Below are 26192 nucleotides of genomic sequence, written 5' to 3'. Positions count from 1 at the left end.
ATGTGGTGTCCCTCTACTGGATTAAAACCCTTTAATTGTGAGGAAAAAAAACAGACCCCTTCCAGACCAGCAGGGGGCAGTGACGCCCCCAGCTGTTGTTGCCGCACCTTTATTATGACGCCAGAGCAGCCTGTTGACGTCCGATCAGCAGCGCCTTTTCATTACGGTTAAGCGAAATCCATCTAGTTGGTCCTCACCGTCGCACCTACGCATCGGGAGCCTCCTCTTCTCGTCTCCTACCGGCGCTGTCCGGGTCACACTCCCCCGAGGAATGTCTTTCCTGGACAAGCCGGCCCCTTGCGGGCTGTTGCTGGACGACACCGTCCCCCTGACGGCGTTGATCGAAGCCAGTCAGAACCTGCAGTCCCACACGGTGAGTTTCCACCGGGAGCGTCAGCAAAAAGCGTTAACGGAGAATCGCCCGGAAAACCGTGTGTCGCTCAGATGCCAGCAAAATCCCGCGGACGGAGGCTTCAAAACAACGTTGTCTGACGTTAAAGCGCTGCGTCACCGTTTTCATTACCAACAACCCAGGGTTGGGAAACGTCAACGCGCACGGCTGTCCAGGTGTAAACCGACTGGGTCTCGATAGCACTTTTCGGCCGCAGACTCGGCGGTAGTCACTGGTGAAGCTTCTTCTTTTTCTTTCGGCTTTTCCCTTCAAGGGTCGCCACAGCAAATCAACCTTCTCCATCTAACCCTTTTCTCTGTATCATCCTCTCTCACACCAATTTAACTTCATATCCTCTTTCACTATGTCCATAAATCTTCTCTTTGGTCTTCCTCTACACCTCCTGTCTGGCAGCTCCAATTCCAGAATCTGTCTACCAATATATTCTCTTTCCCTCCTTTGCATATGACCGAACCATCTCAGTCTGGCTTCTCTGACCTTCTCTCCAAAACATCTAACATGTGCTGTTCCTCTGATAGACGCATTCCTGATCCTATCCAAACTGTTCACTCCCTAAAGAGAAGCTCAACATCTTCATCTCTGTGACCTCGTCTTTTCGTCATCGTAACTGTTTCTACAGCATTGCTGGTCTCACCACTGTTTTGTACACCTTTCATTCTGGTTGATAGTCTTCTATAGTACCCCTGACACTTTTCTTCACCAATTCCAACCTGCTTAAACCCGTCTATTTACGTCTTTTCCACACTCTCTGCTGCTCTGGACTCCTGACCCTAAGTACTTGCTTAGTACTGCTGTTCACAAATGCTGATTTCTGCTCTTAGTCTAGTTTCCACTACTCTTTCCCATAACTTCATTGTATGGCTCATCAACTTTTTCCCACCAAAGTTTCCACACCATCATGGGGACCATCACACTTATTCTTCAATCCTCAAGAATCTTCTCACTCTCTAAAATCCTGTTGAATAATCTAGTCAGAAGCTCTCCCACACTTCCACACCTCCACAGGTATATCATCAGGACGAACTGCCTTTCCAATTTTTAATCCTCTTCAATGCCTTCCTCACTTGACTTTTACTCATCTCTGCTACTTTGTGGTCTACAATAGTCACCTCTTCTACCCTTCCCTCTTTCATTTTCCTCATTCATCAGCTCTTCAAAGTACTCTTTCCATTTTCCCATTGTTCTTGTAGCATCTGTCGATACATTCCTTCTCTATCCTTCATCACTCGGACCTGTTGTACATCCTCTCCATCTTTACCTCTGTATTTCACCAACCTGTATAGATCATTCTCTCCCTCCTTACTGTCCAACTAAGCATACAAGTCATTGTACACCCTTTGTTTTACATTTGCTACCTCTATCTTTACCTTACACTGTATCTCCCTGTACTCCTGTCGGTTCTCTTCAGTCCTTTCAGTGATCCATATATTCAGTGATCCATATAGTGTGGGACACACTCTCCTACCTGAATCACATTCTCCCTCATCACATTAGCCGTAGTTTTCCAATCATCTGGAAGTTCTCCCTGACCAACCAGAGCCTTTCTCAACTCCTCCCTGAAAACCATACAACACTCCTCTCTTTTCAGCTTCCACCACTTTGTCCCCTTGATCTTCCTTGTCTCCAGAGTCATCCTACAAACCATGCTATACTGTCTGGCTACACTCTCACCTACAACTACTTTTCAGTCACTGATCTCTTTCAGGTTACCTCGTCTATACAAGATGTAGTCTACTTGCATGATCCTACCTCCGCTCTTATAAGTTACCCTATGTTCCTGTTTTTTTTTCTGGAAAAAAGTGTCATTTCCATCCCTTTTGCAAAATCTACCACCATCTATCCCTCTGTTCCTATCCTGGATATCAAATCTGCCCATCACTTCTTCATCCCCTTGATTGTCTTCACAAACATGCCCACTGAAGTCTGCACCATTACCACTCTCTTATCTCTGGGGATATTCTGCATCACTTCATCTAACTCATTCCAGAACTTCTCCTTCTCCTCAAACCCACATCCCACCTGTGGGGCATAACCACAAAACAACATTGAGCATCCCACCCTCAATTTCCAGTTTCAGACTCCTAAGTCTGACATTCTTTTCACCTCCAGAATATTCCTAACAAACCCCTCCTTTAAGATAACTCGTACTCTATTCCGCTTCTTGTCAGTACCATGATAGTACAACTTAAATCCTGCTGCTAAGCTTCTAGCCTCACTACCTTTCCAACTGGTCTCCTGAACACACAGTATATGCACCTTCCCTCTCTGCATCAAGTCAGACAACTCTCTATCTTTTCCTGTCATAATCCCGATATTCAAAGTCCCTTCTCTCAGTCTCACACTTTTGCCTTTCCTCTTCTCTCTCTGCTTCCGAACGTGCCTTCCTCCTCTCCTTCTTTGACCCACAAGTAGCCCAATTTCCTCCGGTACCCTGTAGGTTATCGGCACCAATTGTGGTAGCTGTTAACCCGGGCCTCGACCGTTCCGGTATCAGAACCTTTGGTTTGATTTGCATGTTTGGTTTTGGCACAAATGTCACACCGGATGCCCTTCCTGACGCAACCGTCTGCATTTATGCAAACCAGGGAGCCACCGGCCCGTGCCCCCTCCCGAGGTTGCATTAGTCACTGGTGAAGCTATTTCCTGATATTTCGTTCTTCTGCGTTCTTCCAGACTTTGGTCTTGGGAGGTCCAGAGCGGATTACTGACACTGATTTACGCTCATCGTAGTGGAAAGAAGCGTCTGTAAAACTCAAACTCCATGGTTGTCAGTTCTCCAGAGCTCTCACAGCGTGGGCCATTCAAATACTTCACCTTTCAGTTGACACGCAGTTAAACTCGTTTGGAAGGTCTACAGTCCTGTTTGAAAATTAATCTCGCCGCCCAAGCGAATACCTTTTTTTATATACCATGACACAATGTTTTTTCAGAAGACTTTCGCGTTTATAAATGTTGGTTTTGGACAAGAGAAACACGAAGCATCTGAAACGGAGCCTCCAAAAAAACAGCTGAACTGCTTAAAGGCGCAGTTTTGGTGATATCCTCTTATTAGCTGCGTTTTAAACTGGGTTTTTCCCCTTCGTCGCAAACCTGGCTTTATACCAACATAATATATTCTACTAAAATATATATAAATCATTGCTGTCGGTTTGTCAAAATCTATCTTTTACTTCGTGTGTCAGACAATCCGGTTTTGTTGACAGTTCGACTCGATTCAGATGAGCTAGCCACTTAGCATGCTAACACCAATCATTTGACTGTCAAAGGCAATGTCGGCAAACAAAAAAAAAAAATGCAACCGTCATCATCGTCGGGGAAAATGAAACTTTTATTTCCGTGAAAGTGACGAGGCAACAGTTTCCGGAAGGTTAGACAGTTAGACCGGGGGCGGGGGGGGGGGGGGGGGGGGGGCAAAGATAAATGGATGTTAACCCACGGAGACACTGGTTGTGCATATTAAACACCGTGGACGTGGCCCGGGACCAGGCTACTTCCGGTGTCCCTCTATTACCAGTTCCACGCAGGGTGGACAGTGAACTCCACACCCTGCGTGGAAAAAGGGTCAGCTCATTTGCAATTAAACTGAACCTCACACAGGAATTATATATACAATTTAAGAATTTGGTTAAGATTCTTTTTCTTCAAATATCATTTACACATACAGAGACAGAGAGACTGAGATGTATTAATATTTATACAGACGGGCATTCACATTCACACACTTTTAAGAGGTATCATTATTTGTAGTAGCATAGGAATATATATATTTGATGCGTTGCTAAGAATAAATATTGAAATATGGATATGAAGTATATGCATTAATGTTTTTTTTTTGGGAGAGTATTGGCACAGAGTGCAGGAGATGCTGGAGGTGCTTCAGTGCAATTCTCTGCTGGCAGATAGAGCGAAGGCCAATGAGTTGTGGATTCTGGCATTGTGCTGGAGTTATTTCCTCTGTTATTTCTTTGGAAATTGAAGTTGTATCTGTTGAGTCTGTCACTGAAGCTGCTCTTGAGATCGTGTAGTGTTTTGTACAGAGGGTTGGAGGGATTTGCCATGACCGACAAAAATTTTGCAGAATTTGGTTCTTAGACAACATTTAAAAAAGTTTTAACAAACAAGTACGTTGACTTTTTCGGAAGAAATGACTTAATGATATTGATAAGAGAAGTTGTTTTCTAATGGTTAGAATTTAAAAAATATACTTAATCTTCTTCTTCTCCTTTTGGCTTTTCCCTTCGTGGGTCACCACAGCAAATCGACCTTCTCCATCTAACTCTATTCTCTGTATCCTCCTCTCTCACACCAACTACCTGCACCAGCTCCTCTCTCACTGCGCCCATAAATCTTCTCTTTGGTCTTCCTTGAGACCCCTGCCTGGCAGCTTCAATTCCAACATCTGTCTAGCAATATATTCACTATCCCTCCTCTGTACCTGACAGATCCATCTCAGTCTGGCTTCTCTGATCTTCTCTCCAAATCACCCAACATGTGTTGTTCCTCTGATAGACTCATTCCTGATCCTCTCCATCTTCATACTCCCAAAGAGAAACTCAACATCTTTATCTCTGCTACCTCTAGCTCTGCTTCTTGTCTTTTTGTCATTGTATCTGTTTCTAGGCCATTCAGCGTGGCTGGTCTCACCACTGTCTTGTACACAGCTTTCCTTTCATTCTAGCTGATCGTCTTCTATCGCATAGTACCGCCGACACTTTTCTCCACCCTTTCCAACCTGTTTGAAACTGCTCCCTTTGAGTGAGGATTTATTGTAATGATATGATTTTATTTTCTTGCTGTGTCTTTTTATATGGCATCTTTTATGTGCGTTTGGTTCGTTAAACTATACTTGTTTTCATTTGTCTTTTCAGAAAATTGGGTCATATCTGGGAGTCTTTGTGTTCCTTTTTTATCAGGACAAAAGAGGCAACAGAAGCATCTCTTGACATGGTTTCTAGTTTTAGATCATAAGATAAAAAATACTCGAGAAAAACAACGTCAATAACAGATGAGTGATTGTTATTAGATTCGTAGACTTATCATATTATTCAAGTGTTCCTTTATCTGATGTAAGCATTTATGTGATTTGAAGAAACCTGGCAATTCTTCTTTTGTGGGAATAATACATTTTAAGATTTTGTCCCTTATTACATCTGTAATCTTTGTCATTATACTTTAGATCAATCTGCATGTAAGCAATACATTTTACAACAGTCAGTTAGCATCAGTATGTAATTAACCATCTTTTCCCAATATTTCATTAATAAATGGAATCTGATTATTTCCATTTCCTGATTTTTCCCAGTTACCAGTTAACTGCATTCCCATAAACTAAGTCCAAGCTATATTCTGTCGCTTAGGTTGTAAATTTATTTTACTACATATTGTAGTTTTAAGCTCAAATCCAAACATCTCCTGATTGTAAAGTCCAATTGCAGAGTTCTGAGGGGTCTATTCACACTGTTCACACAGTGTATTGTGAATACTGCTGAAACACCAAATTAATTAATGAAATTGACTACAGATCCCATGGTTTGTCAACAATCAGAGACATCCAGCTTCAACTATTCTATCTTAATGGGATCAGTGGCTTTCTGTTCTAAGCTGTATCTTTACTTTCACAACTTTATCTTGAAATAGTTGCCAAAGCCTGACATTTGGCAGCTCATGAGCCTGAAACCAGTTAAGTTGACTGTTAACATGATTATTCTGCATGACGGAGTTCAAAAGATGGTTCTAAAACATCAGTTTTCGGTAAGTTCTTCGTGGCAACGAACAAATCCTTATTTTTAATTCCCTTTTTTCAACGTAACGAGAAACGTGATATATTTACTGGATCTGGGAGAGCAGCATTTGAATTGGAAGTGATGTCAGACCCCCCCCAATGTTTGTATTGTGAGCCTCGGGTGTTTGTGAAGCTGTGCGGCTCACACGAATAAGCACAGGATTAGGAGGGGAAAAAGAATCAGCAGGAATTAGATGGAAGCAAAAGACAGTTGAAGGATCAGAGGCGACAAAAGGGGTATTCCATTTTTAAAGAATGTTTTTGTGTTTCCATTAGTTTATATATCGGTTATCTGAGGATGTCTTTTTTCGATATTGTTGTGGCATTTCAATACTTTTGTTCTTAGTCATTACAAATGTTTTTTAGTGTGGTGGTCAGGAAAAAAAGTTTTTAACAGCAGATCAGGAAGAATTCTGTTTTGACACTGACGTTTGGTTGAATATAGATTCTACTGCCAGTGTCAACATCTTGTGGAAACTGATTTCTGTGACCTGATTTATATACGGATGATGGCTGACTTAGTGTGTGTAATGATTAACTTGCATTGACATAACTTGTCATATCTTTCTTTTACAACTTTTTTTTATATTTCACAAATTGAATTGTCTGTTCTGGTGTGGAAATTGATGTGTGACCTTGTGTGCAGCCAATGTCTATTGCCCCTAACCGTTATAATCCATTCTACAGTGTCATGTGTTGCACTGGTATGACACCATTGAAATGCTGCTCATGAATCAGTCAGTTGTGAAATCTTTTTTTTTTTTTTCACTCAATATCTGTCTAAATTCTGTGGTCCCACACCACTCAGAGGCTGACCAATATATAAATATAGTGATGTGTGACAATACCTCCTAAGGTTTGGAAAAATCACCTTTCAAGTAATCATGGGGATCCTAATTATGTTCAGTGGGAAATATAATCTGCTTTTTAGCTCTGGTTGAAAACTTTTTATCGCAAATTTAAGTATGTCTATCTCCGCGTCAGCATCCTCACTGACTGATGACGATCTGATTTTTCCTCACAGCTGTTTCACGTCAATCCACCTTTTGCCACACGTGTTCCTCTATAATACATTCTCCACATTCGGTGTACTGTTTCTGTTTATTTTAGATTGCCTGTAACAGGGTTTTGATGGCCACTCGTGTGTGCGTGTGTTTGTATGCGTGTGTGTGTGTGTGTGTGTGTTTTAGGAATACATCATTCGGATCCAGAGGGGAGTGTCTTCAGAGAACAGCTGGCAGGTACATGATCCAACTCACCTGATCGGACATAAATTTCAATCTAGGAGAACTTGATGGATTGACCAATTACTTCCAGTCTGTCTGAAAGTAATGAATGCTGTGTGTGTATATTGCAGGTCATCCGGCGTTACAGTGACTTTGACGTTTTGAACAACAGCCTCCTGGTGAGAAACTCCTCTTTCAGAAATGTCATGACTTTGCTTCCAGAATATTTTGGCCATAATTCAGTTTTTGTGTGCTTGGCTAATTGGCTTGGCTTTAATTTATTTTAGTTGACACCGAAAAGAATGTGTGCTTTTATGGCTGTCAAGAACACAACGGCCTCTGCTTTGGCCTCTGTGTTAGACATAAAAGGGGTCAACTTCATTTTTGAAAAGAAGCACTGGTAAACATTTTCTGCCTGCACACACACATTTCCATGAACTGGCTTGGTATCTGTAGATTTCCTTCCTATTTTGAGTCCCACTGACAGTATATTACACCACAGTTGCGATTTTGCAGTTGAGTTACTAAGGCGTCATCTTGTTTCATCTTGTGAGGTCCTGCAGGGTTTCTGCTCACTGTTACAACAACTTTATCGCCGTCACTGCAGAGTATCAAAGTACTGCTTGCCCTGCCCTCTAGAATGTTTCGAAGTCATGATAATAAAAAAAGAGATTTCATTGACCGTTGTTGGTTTGAAGTTTCCCACAAGATTGACAAGTGTCTTATGAGCTACAAAAAGCATGCCTATTATGCATTTGTTGATAGCAAAGTGTTTGTAATTGGCAAAATACTGAATAGTTGATAGTATCTAAAAAATGGCATTGGTTAGAAAAATGTTTACAATAGATAATTTAATTGAAAAAAATAAGAAACAGCATAATAATCCTGGTTTATCAAGTGAATGCAAAGGCAGTCATTTTTTGCTTGGCAACTATGATTTACTTTTGTGAAACTCAAACAAATACTGACATCATAGTCGTGTGTATATTTTTTGGCATTATTGTCTTTTTTCATGTTAAATACGGGATCCTTTTGGCATGGTGTTGATCTTCGGTAACTTCAGTTATGAATGGAGCTGCTTTGTTGCAGCCCCTTGGGCCGAGACCACAGAGTTCAGATTATCCTGGTTTCAGCTTCCAACTTCTGTTTCAGTCACATCATCGGTAGATAACAGGATGCTGGAAGTTTTTCTGCTGAGGTTTAGCTGCTTGTTTCCTGGCAAGGGTATCACCCTGACCTGACTCCCATCTGACACTTATTTCAGCAGAACTGTGTGAAATCTGCTGAGAGCCACACTTCCTCTGGCACCTCAGTGTTAACCCGTTGTTGAAATGTTGAGGAAATGTTTGAGTAAATGAAGGCTGATTACTCTCTGCAGGTGTGTGGCATCAGTCTCCCTCTCCCTCCCAAGAAGCTGATCGGAAATATGGACAGGGAGTTTATAGCAGAGAGGCAGAGAGGCTTGCAGGCCTACCTGGACGCCATTACCCAACACCCTATTCTCTCCAGCACACTTCAGGTCAAGAAGTTCCTGGATCCCAACAACTATTCTGCTAACTACACAGGTCTGTTCCCCTGTCATCTCTTACTCTCAGTCGTTTTTTTTTCTCCAGATGTGGAAATTTGCATCAAGTGGAATTTTCCTTCTTAATATTTTTTTTTTTGGTCCAAGTTATATAATCAATCCACCTCAACATTATGAGATCTTTAACTCTCATAAATAAGTGCGTTCATAACAAGACTGAATCAACATAGTTAAAAAAACAAAACAACAGTAATTTGTTTTTTCACTATTCTGAATCACATTAGTAAAACAACAAAACACTGATTGTGAATAACAAACCCCCCAGTGTTTGAACAGTTTAAAAGTCAGAAGTCACAACTAGCTGATTAAGCCATCTATGAACAGGCTGTAGTTTCTAATAGATGTATTCAAGTGGTATTATATTGTTTATTGTCATTGTTTCATTTTATGAATCTTACTCATTTTCTGTGGGGAAATGCCTTGCCGTGCGACAAACCTTTTGAGTACATGTTGTTCATTTTTTGTAAATTGTAGAACAGGAAGAAGAACAGAAAAAAGAAATTAACAGCCCTTTTAGACCATGACAGAAACCCACAGAAAACCCCAGTCAACTGACCTCTTTGATGCTTTGTCTCCCACACATGGAGCAACAAAGCTTTCTCCTTGTTTTCAGTTTTGACTGAAAAAAATTGATCATAACTCCGCAAAATTTGGCCCATAATTACTCTTTGTTTTATTCACTGCTCTGAAAAACACATAATTCGAAGACAAAGCACGTTATGCATGTTTTAGAAGGAAATATCAAAAGGCTATCCTTTGGAAGATTATTGAATCGCGTCTATCAAGGTTATTGAGGGCGACAGATGTGTTTCCCCTTGAGTACTCATTCAGTTTTTCTTGCAGACTTTGATACATGATATGAAAATTAATTCAGAGCCAAAAAGCAATGATCATAGTACTTTTTTGGTATTTATTATTGATTTGTGGGTTTTGTTTATTGTGTTTGTAGTTCAGATTCTTGAACAGAATCAAAACATTGTTCAAATATGTTTATCTGTTGGTCTTTTGTCCATCTCTCAGAGATCGCCTTGCAGCAGGTCTCCATGTTCTTCAGATCAGATCCAAAGTGGGAGGTTCTGGAACCACTCAGAGACATCGGTAAGACTCAGGATGATCAAACCTGAGGGAAATGACAACAGCGAGGAGGACTTGTTGATGGCTCTGCTTTTTTATCTGTTCTCATCACGGCAGACTGACTGGCTGATAAGCAATTTTCAGTATGACATTAAACTGCTAACGCGTTCACACAACAACTGAAGGGACCCTTGATTTTTGATCATGTGATTAGATTGCTTTAAAACACTGCTTGACAGCTATTGTCTTTTGCTGTCTGTTTAAGACAAGTCTGGAGACAGCCAGTCTACCACAGGCACTGAGGCCTTTCAAAATAATTGATCCTGCAGAACAATCATATTTACTTTGTTCTTTTCAGTGTAATTCCCTGCCAGATAAAACCCGATCAGAACTAGTTAGATAAATGTGATCTTTCAAAGAAGTTTAAAAGAAAAATTGCAACATTTTGAGGATCTAATTGAATTTCCACTGTGGGGAATGGTTAATTTAATTTTCTTTTTCAGGCTGGAGAATCAGAAAGAAATATTTTTTGATCAAGAACAAAGAGCAGGCCAAGGAAAGGTATCTGCTGAGCTGGGTAAGTATGAAGCCTGGCGAAATTTGGGATTTCTGCACTCAAAACTGCCTTCTCATCGAGTGTCTGTTTTTGTGTGGTCACGTTTGTGTGTAGGTGGACCTGGGTCCTGAGAAGTTCCTGTCAGACAAAGACCTGCAGTCAGCCATGAAGCTGCTCACCAGCCTCTCAGTACGTTAACATGTAGGATCATTTAGCGGCCACATGCATCCAATTAAATCAGTTGGAATTTTTTGACTCCCAAATATCTACATTGATGTCAAATTACCGGCCAAGCTCTTGCTAACTCTGCTAAAATGCTCATGTGAGTTTTTTTTTTGACTGATTAGATTTGGATGAATCCGCTATTGCTCCTTGCATATGCCCTCAAAAGCTTTCTCTTAGACTCGTAGCCAACACTGTTTATCACTACAATATGAATATATCCGGGAAATAAAACACTTGAAGAACCATTTTGAAGAATGAGTATGTTTCCCTTTTACACGTTCAGTATATAATATGCTCATAATGCTTATTCATTTTAACATACCTTTCTCTTTTTTTTTTATGAAAAATTTATCAGATTTGGTTTTGACTTAAAGGGCCTGGAGTGTGTAAATGAATGGTTATTTTTACATTTCTCCTCTCCAGAGCCCGTACCTCTGTCCGTTGTTGTTCTCCAGCACCAGTGAGTCTTCAGCTCTGCTCATCCGGCCGTTCTGTGAACGAGGATCTCTAAGGGACCACATTTGCAAGGTGTGTTTATGTGTGAACGGGAAATGCTATGTTGTTTCCAGTGTGCTGCTCAAATACGGGAAATCTGAAAATACAGTACACGCATCTGTATATACTTGTTACATTTAATTTACTTTTAGTAATGTTGTTAGGATTGATTGGAAAAGTTTTGTTAATCACCTAAGTGGTTGTGGTAGGCTTCGTTCCTTGTTATCTAACGGATTTGTTGGCTCCACATTCCCCCTGCTGCTCCCTAACTGACCGATCGACATTTCCTGGTCCTTCCAAAGTCTAGATGGCGACATATTCGTTTGAAGTTGAGGGTTCCAAGTCTAGAACAACCAACCCGAACTACCTTTTTTTTTTTAAGAGTACTTGTTGGTTAAATACTGAAAGCTCAGTTAAGAAATGCCTGACTTGGTGTGAAAAGACTCTGCTCTTCCTCGAATATCCCAAGTCCCTGAAAGAAAAGCTGCTTTAGAGATCTTATTGACAAGAGTATTCAAGCTCAGTTAGAATTTAACCTTTGATTTCTTCCTTGAAATGCATAGTGTTTGTTGAAAAAATGTCTCCTGTGAATTGACTGAATAAAATAAACCATGCCTTAAATCTCACATTGCCAAACAGCTAAAAGCCTCTAACTCATCTTTCAGGTGAAGCCCAAAGAAAATTTCCTGAAGAAATATGGTAACCCGAAAAAGAGTCAGGGTCTTGAACTGTCGCACATCAAACTGTACGGTCGTCAGATACTGGAGGTATTGACACATTCTGATAAGAAACAGATGCACAGAGATGTAAAAACAAAAAAAACACTCATAGACAGATGGGTAATGAACTCTTTGATTTCAGGGCCTCAAGCTACTCCATCATGGTGGGTTATTTTATGGTCACCTTCATGCATCCAACATTATAGTTGAGGACGGCGTGTGTCGACTGATGGATGTGGAGAACAGCCTTTTGGGAGTTCCCTCAGCCTTGCGTCCTGCCTTCACCCCGCATCGAAAGATCAATGTATGTTACATGATCTCGACCAGGTTAGCCTGGGTTTTCTTTGCCATTGTCAGACTGCTTGGGTTTTTTTTATGAGACTAAAGCTGCGTTGGTTTGTACCTGCAGACGATGGAGAGCATTGATGTCCTCTGTTTTGGGCATTTACTTTACGAGATGACTTATGGCCGACCACCAGACAGCGTTCCTGTTGATCAGTACCCCTCTGTCCCCTACACCTCAGTCGGTGGGTGCGCACACACACACACACACACACACACACACAACAAGGATTTGAACAACATAAATATGACAAGGCATCACATTTTTTTAGCATCTTATTTAATGACAATAGGTAATTTTTTGTGTTGTTTTATTCATCTTATATTTTGGTCTTGGTTTAAATTGATAGCTGACAAATTTAAAACTGATTCTACACAGATTTAAAAAAAAAAATTGTCACATTATTTTTTTTACTAATTTTTGACAAGGTTTTGACAAGGTATGCAGGCTGTTCAACTCAGGTGAAAAAAAAAGTATAGCTCAGTGGTCATTTGTTAAATTTTTAAATATTTCACAGCTGTAAGTTCTTGCCAAGAGCCTCTGTGTTCCATCATGTGCTTTTAATGTTGAATTTTTAAAGAACCATCAAGAGGTTTTTATTATTTGAGTGGGTAAAGTTTTTAGAAGGTGGAATCACATTAAAAATCAGACATTTAATCCATCAAATATCATTATGTTGTAAAATGTGTAAGGAGGAAATGAAGGCCAGAGATGTTCAATGGGGCTGAAGAGGATGTGAAGCTGTCAGTGTAAATGCCGAAAGACTGATATGCATTAAAGTGCCATCTTTGGACTGTGTCTCAATATTGAACTGATATCCAGAAATAGTTCTGAGTAAATGTTTGGTAATTAATACTTTTCAAGAAGAGCTGCCATTGAGATTTAGAGACTTGGCAGCTGAAACAGCTTGTTAAGTAAGATGGCAGTGACACAGAAACGCAGTGTTTGTCTGACGGATGGACTCCTAATCTCATTACAGTTGCAAATGGAAAACTGCATGAATTCTTTTTGCCAGGTTGTCAAAAATCCTGTTAAATGTGTGGAAAACCCAATTTCTAACATTTCGATGGGAACCCTTAAGTTTACAGTTATCTGTACAATTCTTGAGATGTATTGATGTGTGTGTGTGTGTGTGTTCAGTGTCAGTGCTGCAGTCAATACTGTCCACAGAAGCCTGTAAAAGTGGAATGCCATCCGTGTCGCAGCTCATTCAGACACCGTGAGTTTCAACTTTATCTCATTGCAATGTCATACTGTTCCTGAGGAGACGCCACACTAATTGAATTAATTTCTTACATACACACTTAGTTTGGTGCACGTTAAGCACACGTTTAGCACAGATCTGTATTTTCAAAAACAAAAGAGTTATTTTCCTTTTGAAACTTTGCCCAGAGCTAGCATTTGCGTTTCAATTATACCTCAAAGTTGCAACAGATGTCACAGTTCTGTGAATATTAGTGGATATTATAAATCACATCACCATCTTTATTGCATCCTCCAGTGGCGTGAGAGCTCAAATATCTTTTATTAATTGACTGGGTATTGGTTGCTCACTGACCAAGTCTGATTCCTTGTTTTATGCAGAATCTAATAACTTGTGATAGCCGTTGTATATACTTTCTTCTTTGGTCAAAGGTTTACTTTGACATGCAAGACGATTTAAAAGCAAACAAACAAAAAAAACTACTTCTGACAAAAATGTGTTAATTGAACTCAAATAAGCACATTAAGATACAAAGAGTCCCATTCTTTCTCTGTTTTGGTTATAGATAGCAGCGAATCCAGAATAATTAGTCTGAAAAAGCCTTCTTTCTCCGTGCCTTCTCTCCATATGAGAGCTTGAATAAAATGTCATTCTCTATCCAAAGTGCAACAGACACAGTGTAAGATCTTTAACTATAAATATCAATTTTGTAATAGTTTTAACTTTAAAGCTGATATTCAACAAAAAAATCAACATCACTTTTGTTTGTACAAACACATACAAACACTTCCTACGAGGCAGAATAATGTATAAAATGGCCAAAAAGAAGCCAGAGACTTAATGATGTTTTTACGTTTGTTGATAAATCATTGGTTGTTTTCTTTCAGGCTGTTCAGTGACGTCCAGGTCCAATGCTCTGAAAAACTCCAGATCAGGGTGAGAAGCTGTGTTTGTGTGTGGTTACTGTTACCTCTGACCGCTTCCACATGTGTGCCTGAGGTTGTGCTAACTAAACCGGCCCATCCAAGATAAATAACAACAGAAAATCCCCCTACAGGTTCCTAGCAGGCTGAAGGAAGCTCTGAAGACAGCAAAAGAGAGCGTGGAGAAGAGGCTGCTTGAGGAGCAGAGATTGGTAGCTTACGACTCTAATTTCGTGTCCCTGTGTTCACGTTTTACTGTCTCTGCTTCATAGTTCCCAGCAGCTGCAGGGATTTATCCCCCTTTTTAAAGGGTACGAAGGCACTTTTTCCCAAATCTAGTTAAGGTGAAGCGATATTTCCTGCAGTGACAAGAGTCAACAGTCGCTTTGGACATGGAAAAAAAAAAAGTTATGGAAAAGCCTTGGTTTTCTCACAACCTTTTCATGTTCCAACCGCAAGAAGTCGGCACTGACAGAAATGTGGACTTATTTTTGGCCACATTTTGGATAGCGATGGATTCTGGCTCCAGATCTGAGTGTTGAAAATAAAATCCCCCTGAAAATACAAAGGGAATGAGACTCAGCTGCTAGTTTCACATAATTACATTTCTTGCTGATCATTTGAAAATATAATGTTTCATTAACATGGTAATAGGACAGGAAAATATGTATCAAATACGTATCATGTATCGTGGGATGATTTGTTAATTTCAGTAAGTACTTGTTTGCTTAAGCAGGGCTTAAAAGCAAAATTTTGCTTTTAAGCCCTGCTTAAGCAGACATGTCTCCGACTTAATGAGGTATTTCTGCATTCCATCCAGTCTTTCAGATGATTACATCACACCAATCAGGACAAAGAAACATTAGGAATAATTTCAGACAAGCTACCACGAGTAAACAATTCTATTCTACTCAGTGTCTTTCTGCATGGAAAGCCATGCGATCTCTGGCCTTGCTCATTATTCCTGTGTTTATTGGGAAATTTTAGTAAAATTAAATGTGAAAGTGATGTGTTCCACATGCCCCTTTGACTGGATTGGATGCACATAAACACATGATCACTACCACAAATTACATAAATGTTGAAACAGAGCCATTGACAGACTTTTGTGGCTGTGATAGAATAAACAGTTTTGTGTGATTTTATCAAACCAGGGGGTTCATATAATCCTCCCCTGGTGATGATCTTGTTTGTCTTATTTCAGCTGACCAGGTCCAAGAAATAAGGATTAAACATTTAATGGGAGCAAATAATTGATTCCTTAATAATTTTTCCATCGATTTAAAATGTTCATTCAAACGTTCTCCATTTTTTGACAAAATACTGCTGCTTCCTGACCCTGACACATTGCATTTAGATACAGTTTTTTATGTTTTTGTAAAAATATCTGGTTACTAATTCATAGCCTATTGTTGTACTTTTGTATTTCAATCACTGAACGCATCACCACTTTTTATCAGTTACAGGCCAGGCTTCAGAATTGTTTGCAGCTTTGCTGCTTTTAAATACGAAGTCTGGATTAGAGCATGAATGACACGTTACGTTTCCCCTCAAGCTCCACCAGCACAGGAGGCTGACCCGAGCGCAGTCTCACCATGGCTCGGAGGAGGAGAGGAAGAGGAGGAAGATTCTGGCGAGGAAGGTAGATAAAAATGTCCTCCCCTAACAGAAAAAAACACAACATCAACAAACCCATGTTCATGTAAAAACATCAATCAATACTGTGCCTAGGTTTCATGGCATATTATCACTATGTTTATTGCCTGATTATTCTGTTGATCTTCTTATGTTTACTGATAAGATGAACAGATGCTCAACATCAGTATTATATTTGAAAAATAGAATTTGTTCTATTATCCGTGCTATAAATAGGTATGACCACAAGTACTACTCATTGAAATTCTCTGTAGAACACTGCTTCTCAAACAGTGCGATGCCCGGCAATGTGTGATCCATATTTTTGCTGTACTAGAATAAAGTGCACATCCACAGTAGGTGGCAGTGGTGCTCTCATTGTTAAGAGTGTGTGCGGCGTATTAGTTCTGTGGTGTTGGTTTTGTTTGAACCGAGCATCCGCACACACAGTGGAGAGCAGGAGATATGAAGTGCATTGACGACAAACCCTCAAGAGACATCATGGAAAACATTTAGCAGGGATGATAAGAAAGGTGGTGAGAGACAGAGATGAGACAAACTAGAGTCCCCCGAAAGCTAAGACGAGGAAATAATGAAGCATATTGAGCGCTTGGCTTCACTGTGACTACGGTGGGAGACGAGGGAAGACTGGCGTGTTTACTATAAGCTGAAAGTTGCAGTACTATGCTTCAAACCCCGCTTCGAAAAGCAGTGCACTGCAAAACGTGCTCATTGTAGCCATTAATCTTTACCTCTTCATTTTGAAAAAAAAAAAACAAAAAAAAAAACAGCATTGTTTTATAGGTTAAAGCGTTTTCTATAGTGAGCTCCTTAGTCAATTTTACTGATCAATTTGTATTTATTATTTATTGATTTTATTTAATTTTATTGTCAGTATCAAATGGTTCAGTCGGTCAAAAAATGTATATTTTAAAGATTTTTTTTTTTTTTATTTCAGGCAAATTGATGCACTTTAAATTGTTAATGCTACAGAATAAAAAATAATGTTAATAAATAGTAATAAAGTTAGTCTTTGTTGCAAGCTGATCTGTATATCTTTATTTTTTCTTTTCTTTAATTTTAATAAGGATACAGTGTTACGCAGAGGTGCGTATATATAGCAATCTTATAGACAAAAGGCAGCAGAGTGTGTGTGTGGGGGGGTGTTCTTCCTGGGGGGGGGTCAGAAAATAATTCAGAAGCACTGCTGTAAAATGACATAGTGAAAATGGTTTTTAGTTGTTTTTTTTGTTGTTTTTTTTTTTTTATACACCAAAGCTCTAAAATGTCATAGAAACGTGTTTCATTAGGAACAAAGACAAAGCATTTCACCAAACAAACGGAAACGAAATACAATTAACAGCAATTACATTTTACAGGCAAATGAGAGGTAAACAATGACGCAATGATATTTAAAACACTTGTTTGTCTTTTGCAGAAGTCCCGACAATCAGCTTATGAAAATGAGGAAGATGTCCCCGTTAGAAACAACAATAACTCCGGTAGGTAGCATCCCTGGACAAACTCTTATGTTTGTTACTTGTTATCAAGCGAAATATTCCTACCTTTCAATTTTGGGAATTAAACCACTATGGCTACAGCTTGATAACTATCTGATTATCCTGTTGGATGCCATTTAGATTTCTTTTTCTGAACAGGGAGGTGTAACAACTCATGATAAGAATTTACATTAAGGACCCTTGAACCCATCCACTCGATGGTGTTACTGTTCTGACGATGAAGGGACCTGAATCACGGACACACTGTTTGTTTCACATCCTTGAATTAGTTTGTTCTTAGTTTAGTTGGTTGGTCTCTTCGTGAATTACTTCGTGTGACAATTCCTCAGACAGTTAGTTCCTTCAAAGGTGGCCAAAGAGACAGTCTCAGATTTTTTCTTAGTTCATCAGGTAATCTGTTTTAAAGTTGACCTTTTGCATTAAACAGATGTTTCAAGTGAATTCTGTATTCAAATTATTTCTACCGGTACTTCAAATTGATCTACCTTACCATCTTCATCAGCATGTTTCAGCCATTGACAGTCAACCAGAGGGATAATATGAAATCCTGCAAATTTTGTTTTGTGTGATTAATAGTACCATGAAAGTTAGTTTCTCTGTTGTAATAGGATTGAATTTATAAAATTCATTTCGCACAGGCTGATTTGGTTCAACAGCCCAGTCTGTTTGTCATGTTTTACTGTCAAAATGCAAGATAATCAGTGTAATCAATAACAGAGGACTTGATGGGAAACATCTCTATGATGCGCTTTCCATCACATTGTTTATTGTCAGCCTTGTTATTTACCTTGATTTACATCTCTGTCCTCGGTTTTCAGGTTCAGGAGCCAGTTCCCCTCCCACATGTCCCTCCTCCCCGACCCCCCCCGTCCACCACAGGTATGTCCTACCACCTAAGACTCGAGTGTCCATCTTTCTATTTCTCTGTCCATATTTGCATGTATTGTCCTCTTTCTGACTTTCCTTCATCTTTCTTTCCTTCCTTTCAAGTAATGATCAATATTTCAGATTGTGGCACCACTTGGTGGTGCAGTATTGTATCTCATCAAGCTGCCGAGATCACAAACAGTATTGATATTGCAAAGCCTGAATCGCTGAAATTTTGCACCAGTGATTGCAAGGATGAATAATTTGAATTGACCGCTGTCTGTTTGTCTGTCTGTCTATTTGTCTGTCTGTCTCTTCAACTCTCGTCATGTGATTACGTGATTTGCAGACAGGTATCTGCTGTAGCAGTGTGTCTCATACACTGTCCCTCTCTCATTTAAGGAACACAGGGTCGGATGTGGGTGTTTGAGTCTGTCTGGGAGATATTCTCTATATTTTTCTTATTGGTAAAAGTGCTTTGACAAGACCAAACGGAACAAACATTACTTCTAATGATTTAGTGGGATTTCAGATCTTTCACGGCATATAACTATTTAATAAAAGAAAAACAAAGTAAATACAGAGTCTGACAGTCCTGTATGGTTAGGTTTCACTTATGTCAAAATCTTCTCTGATATGCCTGATTGACAGGCTTTCTTTCTTTACTATTTTATTTTCTCAGATATCTGCCCAACCCTGGAATCCCATCCGTCACTTATGTCTTTTTTTTCCTATTGTGAAAATAAATTACAGGGATTTCTCACTCATAGGCTTTTGGAGCCTCAAAACCTTCTCAACTACTTTAAAATATACATCTTTGACAAGTCATTTTTCCTCATATAAAACTCCAATCACACATTCCGCTGTTTAGCCTATTGAGAAACCAATGGTTGACACACAAAATGATGTCTTGTAATTTGATTTTATTCAAACACGGTACAAACACGGCACATTTACAATAGCCGTATTAGGGCCAGTTGGATTTTAATACTGTTTATTACAACTTTTGTTGTGTAAGAAGATGCATGTGATCCCCCATTCTGGACTATAGACTTCCTGTTTTGATGTTATTTAGATCCAGAAGGACGGTGACAACCTCACCGGCCTGACTCACCAAAACTAGTCTCAATAATCCCAATGCAATGGTGGTTATAAAAGCCATCCCATCCTAAGATGCCCTATTTAAAGGGAAATGAAATCACAGTGTGGAAAGACTCAAATTTATCTCCGTGTTTCATCTTTTATTTGGAATATAGACAGTAAGAAAAATATAGCTAGAGCTATTTATTATTTGTCCATGAAAGTATGATAATGTTTGCATCACTTTTCCCTACCATGTATGATGTTTCCTGTCCTTATCAACCCTCTCCTCCTTGTCCTTTTTCTGTCCTGTTGTTATGTAATGCTGATGAATTTCACCGAACGGATAACTGTCATCTCCCTCTCTCTTTATCCTGTGCTGTCTCCACCATAGAGCATGCTCCATTCTGACCGTGTCGTTGGGTAAAGTAAATGATTTATAATGTCACTGATGATGAAAGTCCCTGGTGGTTTTTTTAAAGTTGTCGTACTCCCAGGTTTTCCAAGCAAGCGCCTGGACACTCACGTATCAAAATTTAAAATTAGAGGTAGCACAGATTAAATAATTCAAATTAAAACTTAAAATTTAGAAGAAACAAGAAATTGTTCATTGATGTTTAACTGTTCAGGAGAGGGGAAAAGATATTATTTACCAGAAAATAACAAATCCCTTATACTTAACATATAAGTAATTCATTTTGAGAGCATTGAGGGATCCGTTAGCTGGATATTATTTAAAGTGGAGTTGAGTCTTGCTAGCTCTTCTCCCTTCACTCATTAAATCCTTGATTCCAAAATTAAAAAAAAATACTTGCTTACTGAGATGTATTTTCCTTTTGTTTTTGCAAAGTGAAGCTTAGAGATCTTTATAAGACAAAAAGATACATGCGTGAATGCAAAAAGAACAAGAAAATAATTATCAGGAATCAAGTTTAACCTCTTACAAGCAGTTGAAATGCATCTTTTTGACTGCACAAAACGTTGGTTTATTATATCAGTGGTCTGAGTGGTGGTTCACAGTCTTAGTCTTATTAGACTACTATAGACCTCAGTAAAGCACTTGATGCAAGTTGTCATAGAACTTGTGAGAGTGTTTTCAGAACCACAGTTTTTTTTGTTGTTCTTTTCTTGTTAGTGTATTGCCTCTTTGGTCGGGAGTTTTACTGCTTTGTTGAAATAATATTGTCCTTGAGTTGCACATATATAGCCGTCATCCTAAAAATTTCTATAAACATATTCATTGCTGTGTTTCACCAAAGCACTAAGTAGCAGATATCAATAAGTTGATAAGAGGTTTCAAAACCTAGCTATTTGTGGTTTTGATGATGGTCACAGGCTTTTTCAAAAATATCCAACTGTTTCATCAAGTTACATTGCTGTAGGCCAAAAAATCTACAAAATGTAACCAACCAGAAATATTTAATATTATTGGTATTGTGTCTTAGAAGAATGGCCTTAGGACTACAGTCCTGAAATTATTCCAGGTCTATAGCCCAATATTTCTTAATGCATTGGTTTAGAGGAATCACTGGGAGCTCAATCCTAATTCAAATGACAAATGTTTTACACAATTTAAAACACACTTACAAAAGCCCTTTTGTAACTCCATTAGTTAAGTGTATCAGGTGGTGCAAATTGTGATTATACACACAGACTCAGTCATTTAAGTGTTTCAGATATTTGCTACGATCTAAAAAGACAGTCGAAATGTTGGTCACTTGTCTGTTCTCTCATAAGCTGATGAAGTTTTTGACTTAAGAAGCTTCTCATCTCCTTTACAATCAAAACCCACTGCTTGTTGGGAATGGGATGTGCGACATCTTTATTAAAACCTCACAATCTGCAATGATTTTTAAAAGTCCTGCAGACCCCTGGAGTCAGAACCATGGTTTGTCAATGCAGATTGTGATCTGTCTGCGCAATCGGTCTGCTTGGTCACTTTGCATGTTTGTCTGTCTGTCTCTGACTGGTTTTGTTTTGTCATTTTGTCTGCCTGCCTGTCTGTCTTTGTTTGGAATGGAGTTTCACAAGGACAACTTATGAAATCTTCAAATCTTTGAAAGTCTTTTTTTTTCCCTCTTCAGCCATTTGCTGAAATGTGAAAATCTTTTGTTTCCCTCCCAGTATTCCAGGGCTGTCCTACAGGTGACCTAACTCTTCGATAAATCTATTTGAAGGATTTTTCTTTTGTTTAATGTAATATTCAGATTATTCTTTTGTCACAAAATCATAAAAGAACTAGAAACATTCTTTTAAGTTTATATCTTTTTTAAAAATTATATATTTAAGATAATTTAGCCAATGAAAAAGAAGTTGAATTACCGCTTGATAGTTATGTTTAAAGAGTTACTTTATTGCAAATGGTATTGTTTGTGAAAGTGAATGAAACTGAAACTAGAATTATTGTGCTTCATTATCTGAATAACTTACCTGTAAATCACCGGTATCAAAATAATAGCACAGAAACCTGCTCCTGAATCTCTTGAGGTTCAGCCGCATCGTCACTCTTCTCTTCGGTTTTTCGTAGACAGTCACTGTCACAAAGTATTTTTCTGCTCCCAGGTGAAAGATATCTTTTGTGTAGGCACCGTTTTGTGGAATTCTGGGGAAAAAAAAAGATTTGAAAGACTTTTGTTAAATTAAATGGATGTTCACATCACCATGTGATCGTGATGGAAGGTGTAACAAATTCATTTTAGAAAAAAAACAGATGGACTCTAATCTGTCACATCTGAGTGTGAATGAGAAGTAATCTGAATATTACATGAGAAAACTCTAGAGGTCACTGTGGTTTTAATCAATGAATCAAAGTCTGTTCGTTCCAATACAGGCTTTGAGAGAGATTGTCAAAACTGCAGGCATAATTGGCTCTTAAAATGTCAAGTATCTAAAACAAGCAATCACATTGATATTATTGTTGATAATTCTAGTCGTGGACAGAACACACATAATTCCAATGAGATATTTCATCAGACTCTTTAAGTACAAGCCTGCAGTGAGGGCTTTCTCCAGGTTTGGTTTCCATCTGTAAAACTGAAGGAGGTCCCTTCCTTACAGACAGCCACTGTGTCACACAGCAGGTTAAGTCACTGGACTCCAGTCTCAGCTTTTGGTTTCTGCTTTATCATCTTATTGTTGATATGTTCGACAAAAATTAAAGTCTCAACAGTGATGCTTTTTCTTACTTTATAGGCGTAATACAGAAAAATTAATCAGCATCATCTCAGTAAAATAAAGGAGCTTTTATAGTCAATTTATTTGTCTGTCAAAGTAATTTCCTTCATGGCAAATTTAGTGGCAGTTATTACAAGTGCACAAACTCTCCGCAGGATGTTATGTATTTTTTTTTGCTAATAGTACATCAAATAATATACCAATGCAGTGAGTAAAACCTGCTTGGTAGGATTTCTTAACAGAAAGTGACAATTGATAGAAAGACAAGCATTTATTTCACTGGGATGCTTCATGTTTAATATTTCTGTTGCGTATTAAGTAAAATAGAATATGGACAAGACTTTGGTTTTTGCAGCGTGAGCGCCTCCAGATATTTTGCTTCTCTGCCTGTAATCCCCGGGTTTCACTTTTGTTCGGGAAGCCAAATGGCGTAACTGAAAGATTCCCTTGTCCATCAGTTCACTCTTATTAAATCATTTTTATCATCAATATTTAACAAGCGGTGTGCATGTGAAGCATAGCCGAAAGAAACTACAGCTCAGCGGTCTGTGGATTCAGTCGCAGAGCAGTAGACTGTAATTAAAAATGTTGATTGAGCTTTGTGCAAATGTCCAAATAATCTAATTTTATTTTACAGAACAAAATAAAACTGACCTAAAATGGCCAATTTGGGAAAAAAAAACAGTTTGATTGAACTGATGGTGGACTGAATCTCCTTCTGCTCTGATATGCAGGTGCTGGTTTTACAAAGAAACAGCAGCAGTATTCTTGATACTCTGATGAATCAGCAAAACAGACAGCCAACAAATAATACATTAGCTGGTCCCTATGGGAAAAATAGTGCAGTGAGATCAAAATCACCTCTCAATAATTAGTACTAAGAACATCTTTTGAGTCCCTTGGTTGTGAAAAATCCTCCAGATTGCACTGAAATGTTGTCTAACTCCTCAGTTCATCAAAAAGTTTTCTTTTTTTTTCTGGAATTATAGACTCACAATTGTAAATTAATTTTGTGTATATTATTTTTCATGAATGCTATAGTAATCAACAAAAAGAGTGTGCGTGTAATGCTGCATGCTTCATGCATTTTCTTTTTTCAGTCAATAGTGACTATAACTAAATGTTTTTTTTTTTTCTGCCAGAAATTACCATCAATAATATCTTATAATTAAAGTTCCAACACAAAAATAATACTCTGTTCAAGGACTATTTCTACATGGATTAAGTAAATAGAACTAACTTGATGAAGCTTCTGCTTCTGAACCTTGTTTACTAACATTGGAAAAACTCAGGTTTCAGACCAAGAACTAAGGATTGTGCTTTTGTAACTAATAGCTTTTTAACTGCTTTCAAGCATAATATCAGCGTGTTAACTATGTTAACACTGTAATAGATTTAAGTTGTTACACAGATGCAGTATGTTTCCACTCCATCCCTTTCTGCTAACCGGGGAGGGCTATTGGCTGCTGCCCTCGGGCTCAGGAGCATCACTTAACTCCACTAATCATCACCTGCTGAAAATTAGCTGTTCTCTTATGGTTTTCCTGGCCCCACTTTGAACAGCTGATTATCGATATCGTTTATCGAATATAATGGGTCGGGGTGGGTTTGTTGGAAGCTCTCCTGACGGATGACGTTGAAATGGATCAAAAAAAAGAATCAGTTAACTCAAGACGCAGAAATGTACTTGTCCTTTCTTTGGAAAAAAATGTATTTTTGTTGAGATAAACCAAACTACTCAAAGATTCAAGAAGATTTGAACAATGACTTCAAGTCCTGAACACACTCTTAATCCTGGATGTTTGAATTAGAGGAATGTGTCTTTGTGTTACCAGCTCCTTTAGAATCTCTGTGTTGCCAGACTCCGTTGTCATTGTTTCTCATCATTTCTTTGAATCTTCTCTTCATCCAGGAGCTCAGACTGCTCCTGCCCCTCCTCCACCACCCCCGCCACCTCCTCTGCCTCCTGTGCTGGATGCCTCCTCTGGTCCACCTCCTCCTCTGTCCTCCTCAAATGGTACAGGCGGAGGTCGTGCTGCCCTGCTGAGCTCCATCCAAACATTCAGCAAGGGTAAACTGAAGAGAGCCGAGACCTCAGACCGCAGCAAACCCGTCACCTGACCCCGTCCTCGTCCCAGGAACCGACCCAACTTCGACACGCAGCACCTACTGCGTTTGAGGTCTGGACTGGGCTACGTTTTCTCTCCCCCGGGATATGAAAACAAAACTCTCACAAAGCAAATCCAAGTACCATTTTAGTTTTCCTGCAAATTTTGATTTTCTTGCTATTGAAATTTTTAAATCAATTGCTGTGTTTAGTGGAGGGGATAAAGGACCGGTTGATAATGGCAGCAACAAATAACTCTGGAATATCTTAGACTCTGAAGAAACATGAGTCGCTGAGCTCCAGACTGATGCTGGAAATGCTCAACCAACTTTAGTGAGCTCTTCGGATTGGCCTAAGGCTTTGGCAAACACCCAGTTGGGGTTTTTGTTGTGTTTTTTTGAAGTTGTTACAGCGAACAGAAGATCGTATGAAATGTTAGAGCTGCTGTGGGTGCTGGATTCAGCTCGGTGATTCCCAGCTGACTGGCCCTGGAATCCCCAGCATCTCTTGTAATCTCTGAACTCAACACACTGCCGGCAGGAAGTGTTTGACTGCTGGATGTAAGTAGTAACAAAGACGTGATGATATTAACTGAGCTGCACTGCAAAAACAAATATTTTCCTGAAACAAATAAAAAAACAAGAATATTTTCTTAGAAAAAAAAAAAAAAAAACGTAACTAATTTCCAGATAATTCTTGAAATGAGGATCTGCATCTTTAAGCATGAGGCAGGTAGCTGCATGGAGAGCAAAGCAGTTGTTAATAAACTTAGATTTTTACCAGAGTCATCTTTACTTCAGACTTAAACAGGAAAACATAAGCAGAAATGACTTGCGGTATCGATGCCTGTTGACGACACCGCTTTTCCACCTGCAATTGCAGTGTGGTCACAACTGTTGTTATTTAATCAGTGAATCAGGCTACAGGTGGGAGTTAAAGGACCAATGTGAAGGATTCTGTGGCTGAGATGGTGACAGAAGCCCCCAGCTTCTCTCCTTCTTCAGGAAGACATACAGTAGATGGCTGAGTTAATCATGATGGAAAAGTTCTTCTTCATCTCCAACCCATTTTAATTTTGATCCCTGCAAGCCAAGTCATTTTTAACATTACGTACAGAGCAGATCTTGTCCCTCAGTCACAAGGGCGTAATCAACTGGGCTGTTGTTTTCTGTTATCATATTCCTGGTTGTCTTAGTACTAAGATCCCTGGATGTTGATGTCTTGGCCTAAGCCGTCAGGTCTTTTTTCCAAGACTTTTCTTACAT

General features: G+C 39.1%; 1 protein-coding gene across 2 annotated transcripts; it reads left to right on the top strand.

The window, feature by feature from the left end:
- Window positions 1-137: 137 nt before the first annotated feature.
- Window positions 138-25605, top strand: pxk (PX domain containing serine/threonine kinase). Of its 2 annotated transcripts, XM_086150062.1 has the most exons (19): window positions 138-373; window positions 7385-7435; window positions 7552-7599; window positions 8799-8985; window positions 10026-10103; window positions 10583-10656; window positions 10750-10824; window positions 11284-11388; window positions 12021-12122; window positions 12217-12378; window positions 12484-12601; window positions 13558-13636; window positions 14509-14557; window positions 14679-14756; window positions 16100-16186; window positions 17618-17681; window positions 18518-18578; window positions 20041-20069; window positions 24733-25083. In XM_086150062.1, exons 1-19 carry the CDS (start codon window positions 272-274, stop codon window positions 24939-24941), a joined length of 1758 nt encoding a protein of 585 aa, XP_086006188.1. In that variant the 5' UTR covers window positions 138-271; the 3' UTR covers window positions 24942-25083. The 2 variants fall into 2 exon arrangements, with proteins under 2 accessions (XP_086006188.1, XP_086006189.1); XM_086150063.1 differs by lacking the exon at window positions 20041-20069 and having other exon boundaries at window positions 24733-25605.
- Window positions 25606-26192: the final 587 nt, after the last annotated feature.

Source organism: Fistularia commersonii, chromosome 7 (genome assembly GCF_037954325.1).
Source record: "Fistularia commersonii isolate RoL2024-O1a breed Wild chromosome 7, RoL_Fcom_v1.0, whole genome shotgun sequence".
Classification (NCBI taxonomy): domain Eukaryota; kingdom Metazoa; phylum Chordata; class Actinopteri; order Syngnathiformes; family Fistulariidae; genus Fistularia; species Fistularia commersonii.
The sequence above is the reverse complement of the archived record's forward strand: the minus strand, read 5'-3'. Positions and strand labels throughout refer to the sequence as shown.

Bases quoted from the DNA above. Each gene is read 5' to 3' on its own strand.
- pxk (XM_086150062.1), top strand. From the start codon at position 272: ATGTCTTTCCTGGACAAGCCGGCCCCTTGCGGGCTGTTGCTGGACGAC. The intron at 13,637-14,508 runs GTGAGTTTCAAC...GTTTTCTTTCAG, and splicing joins TCGCAGCTCATTCAGACACC to GCTGTTCAGTGACGTCCAGG. The intron at 18,579-20,040 runs GTATGTCCTACC...TCTCCACCATAG, and splicing joins ACCCCCCCCGTCCACCACAG to AGCATGCTCCATTCTGACCG.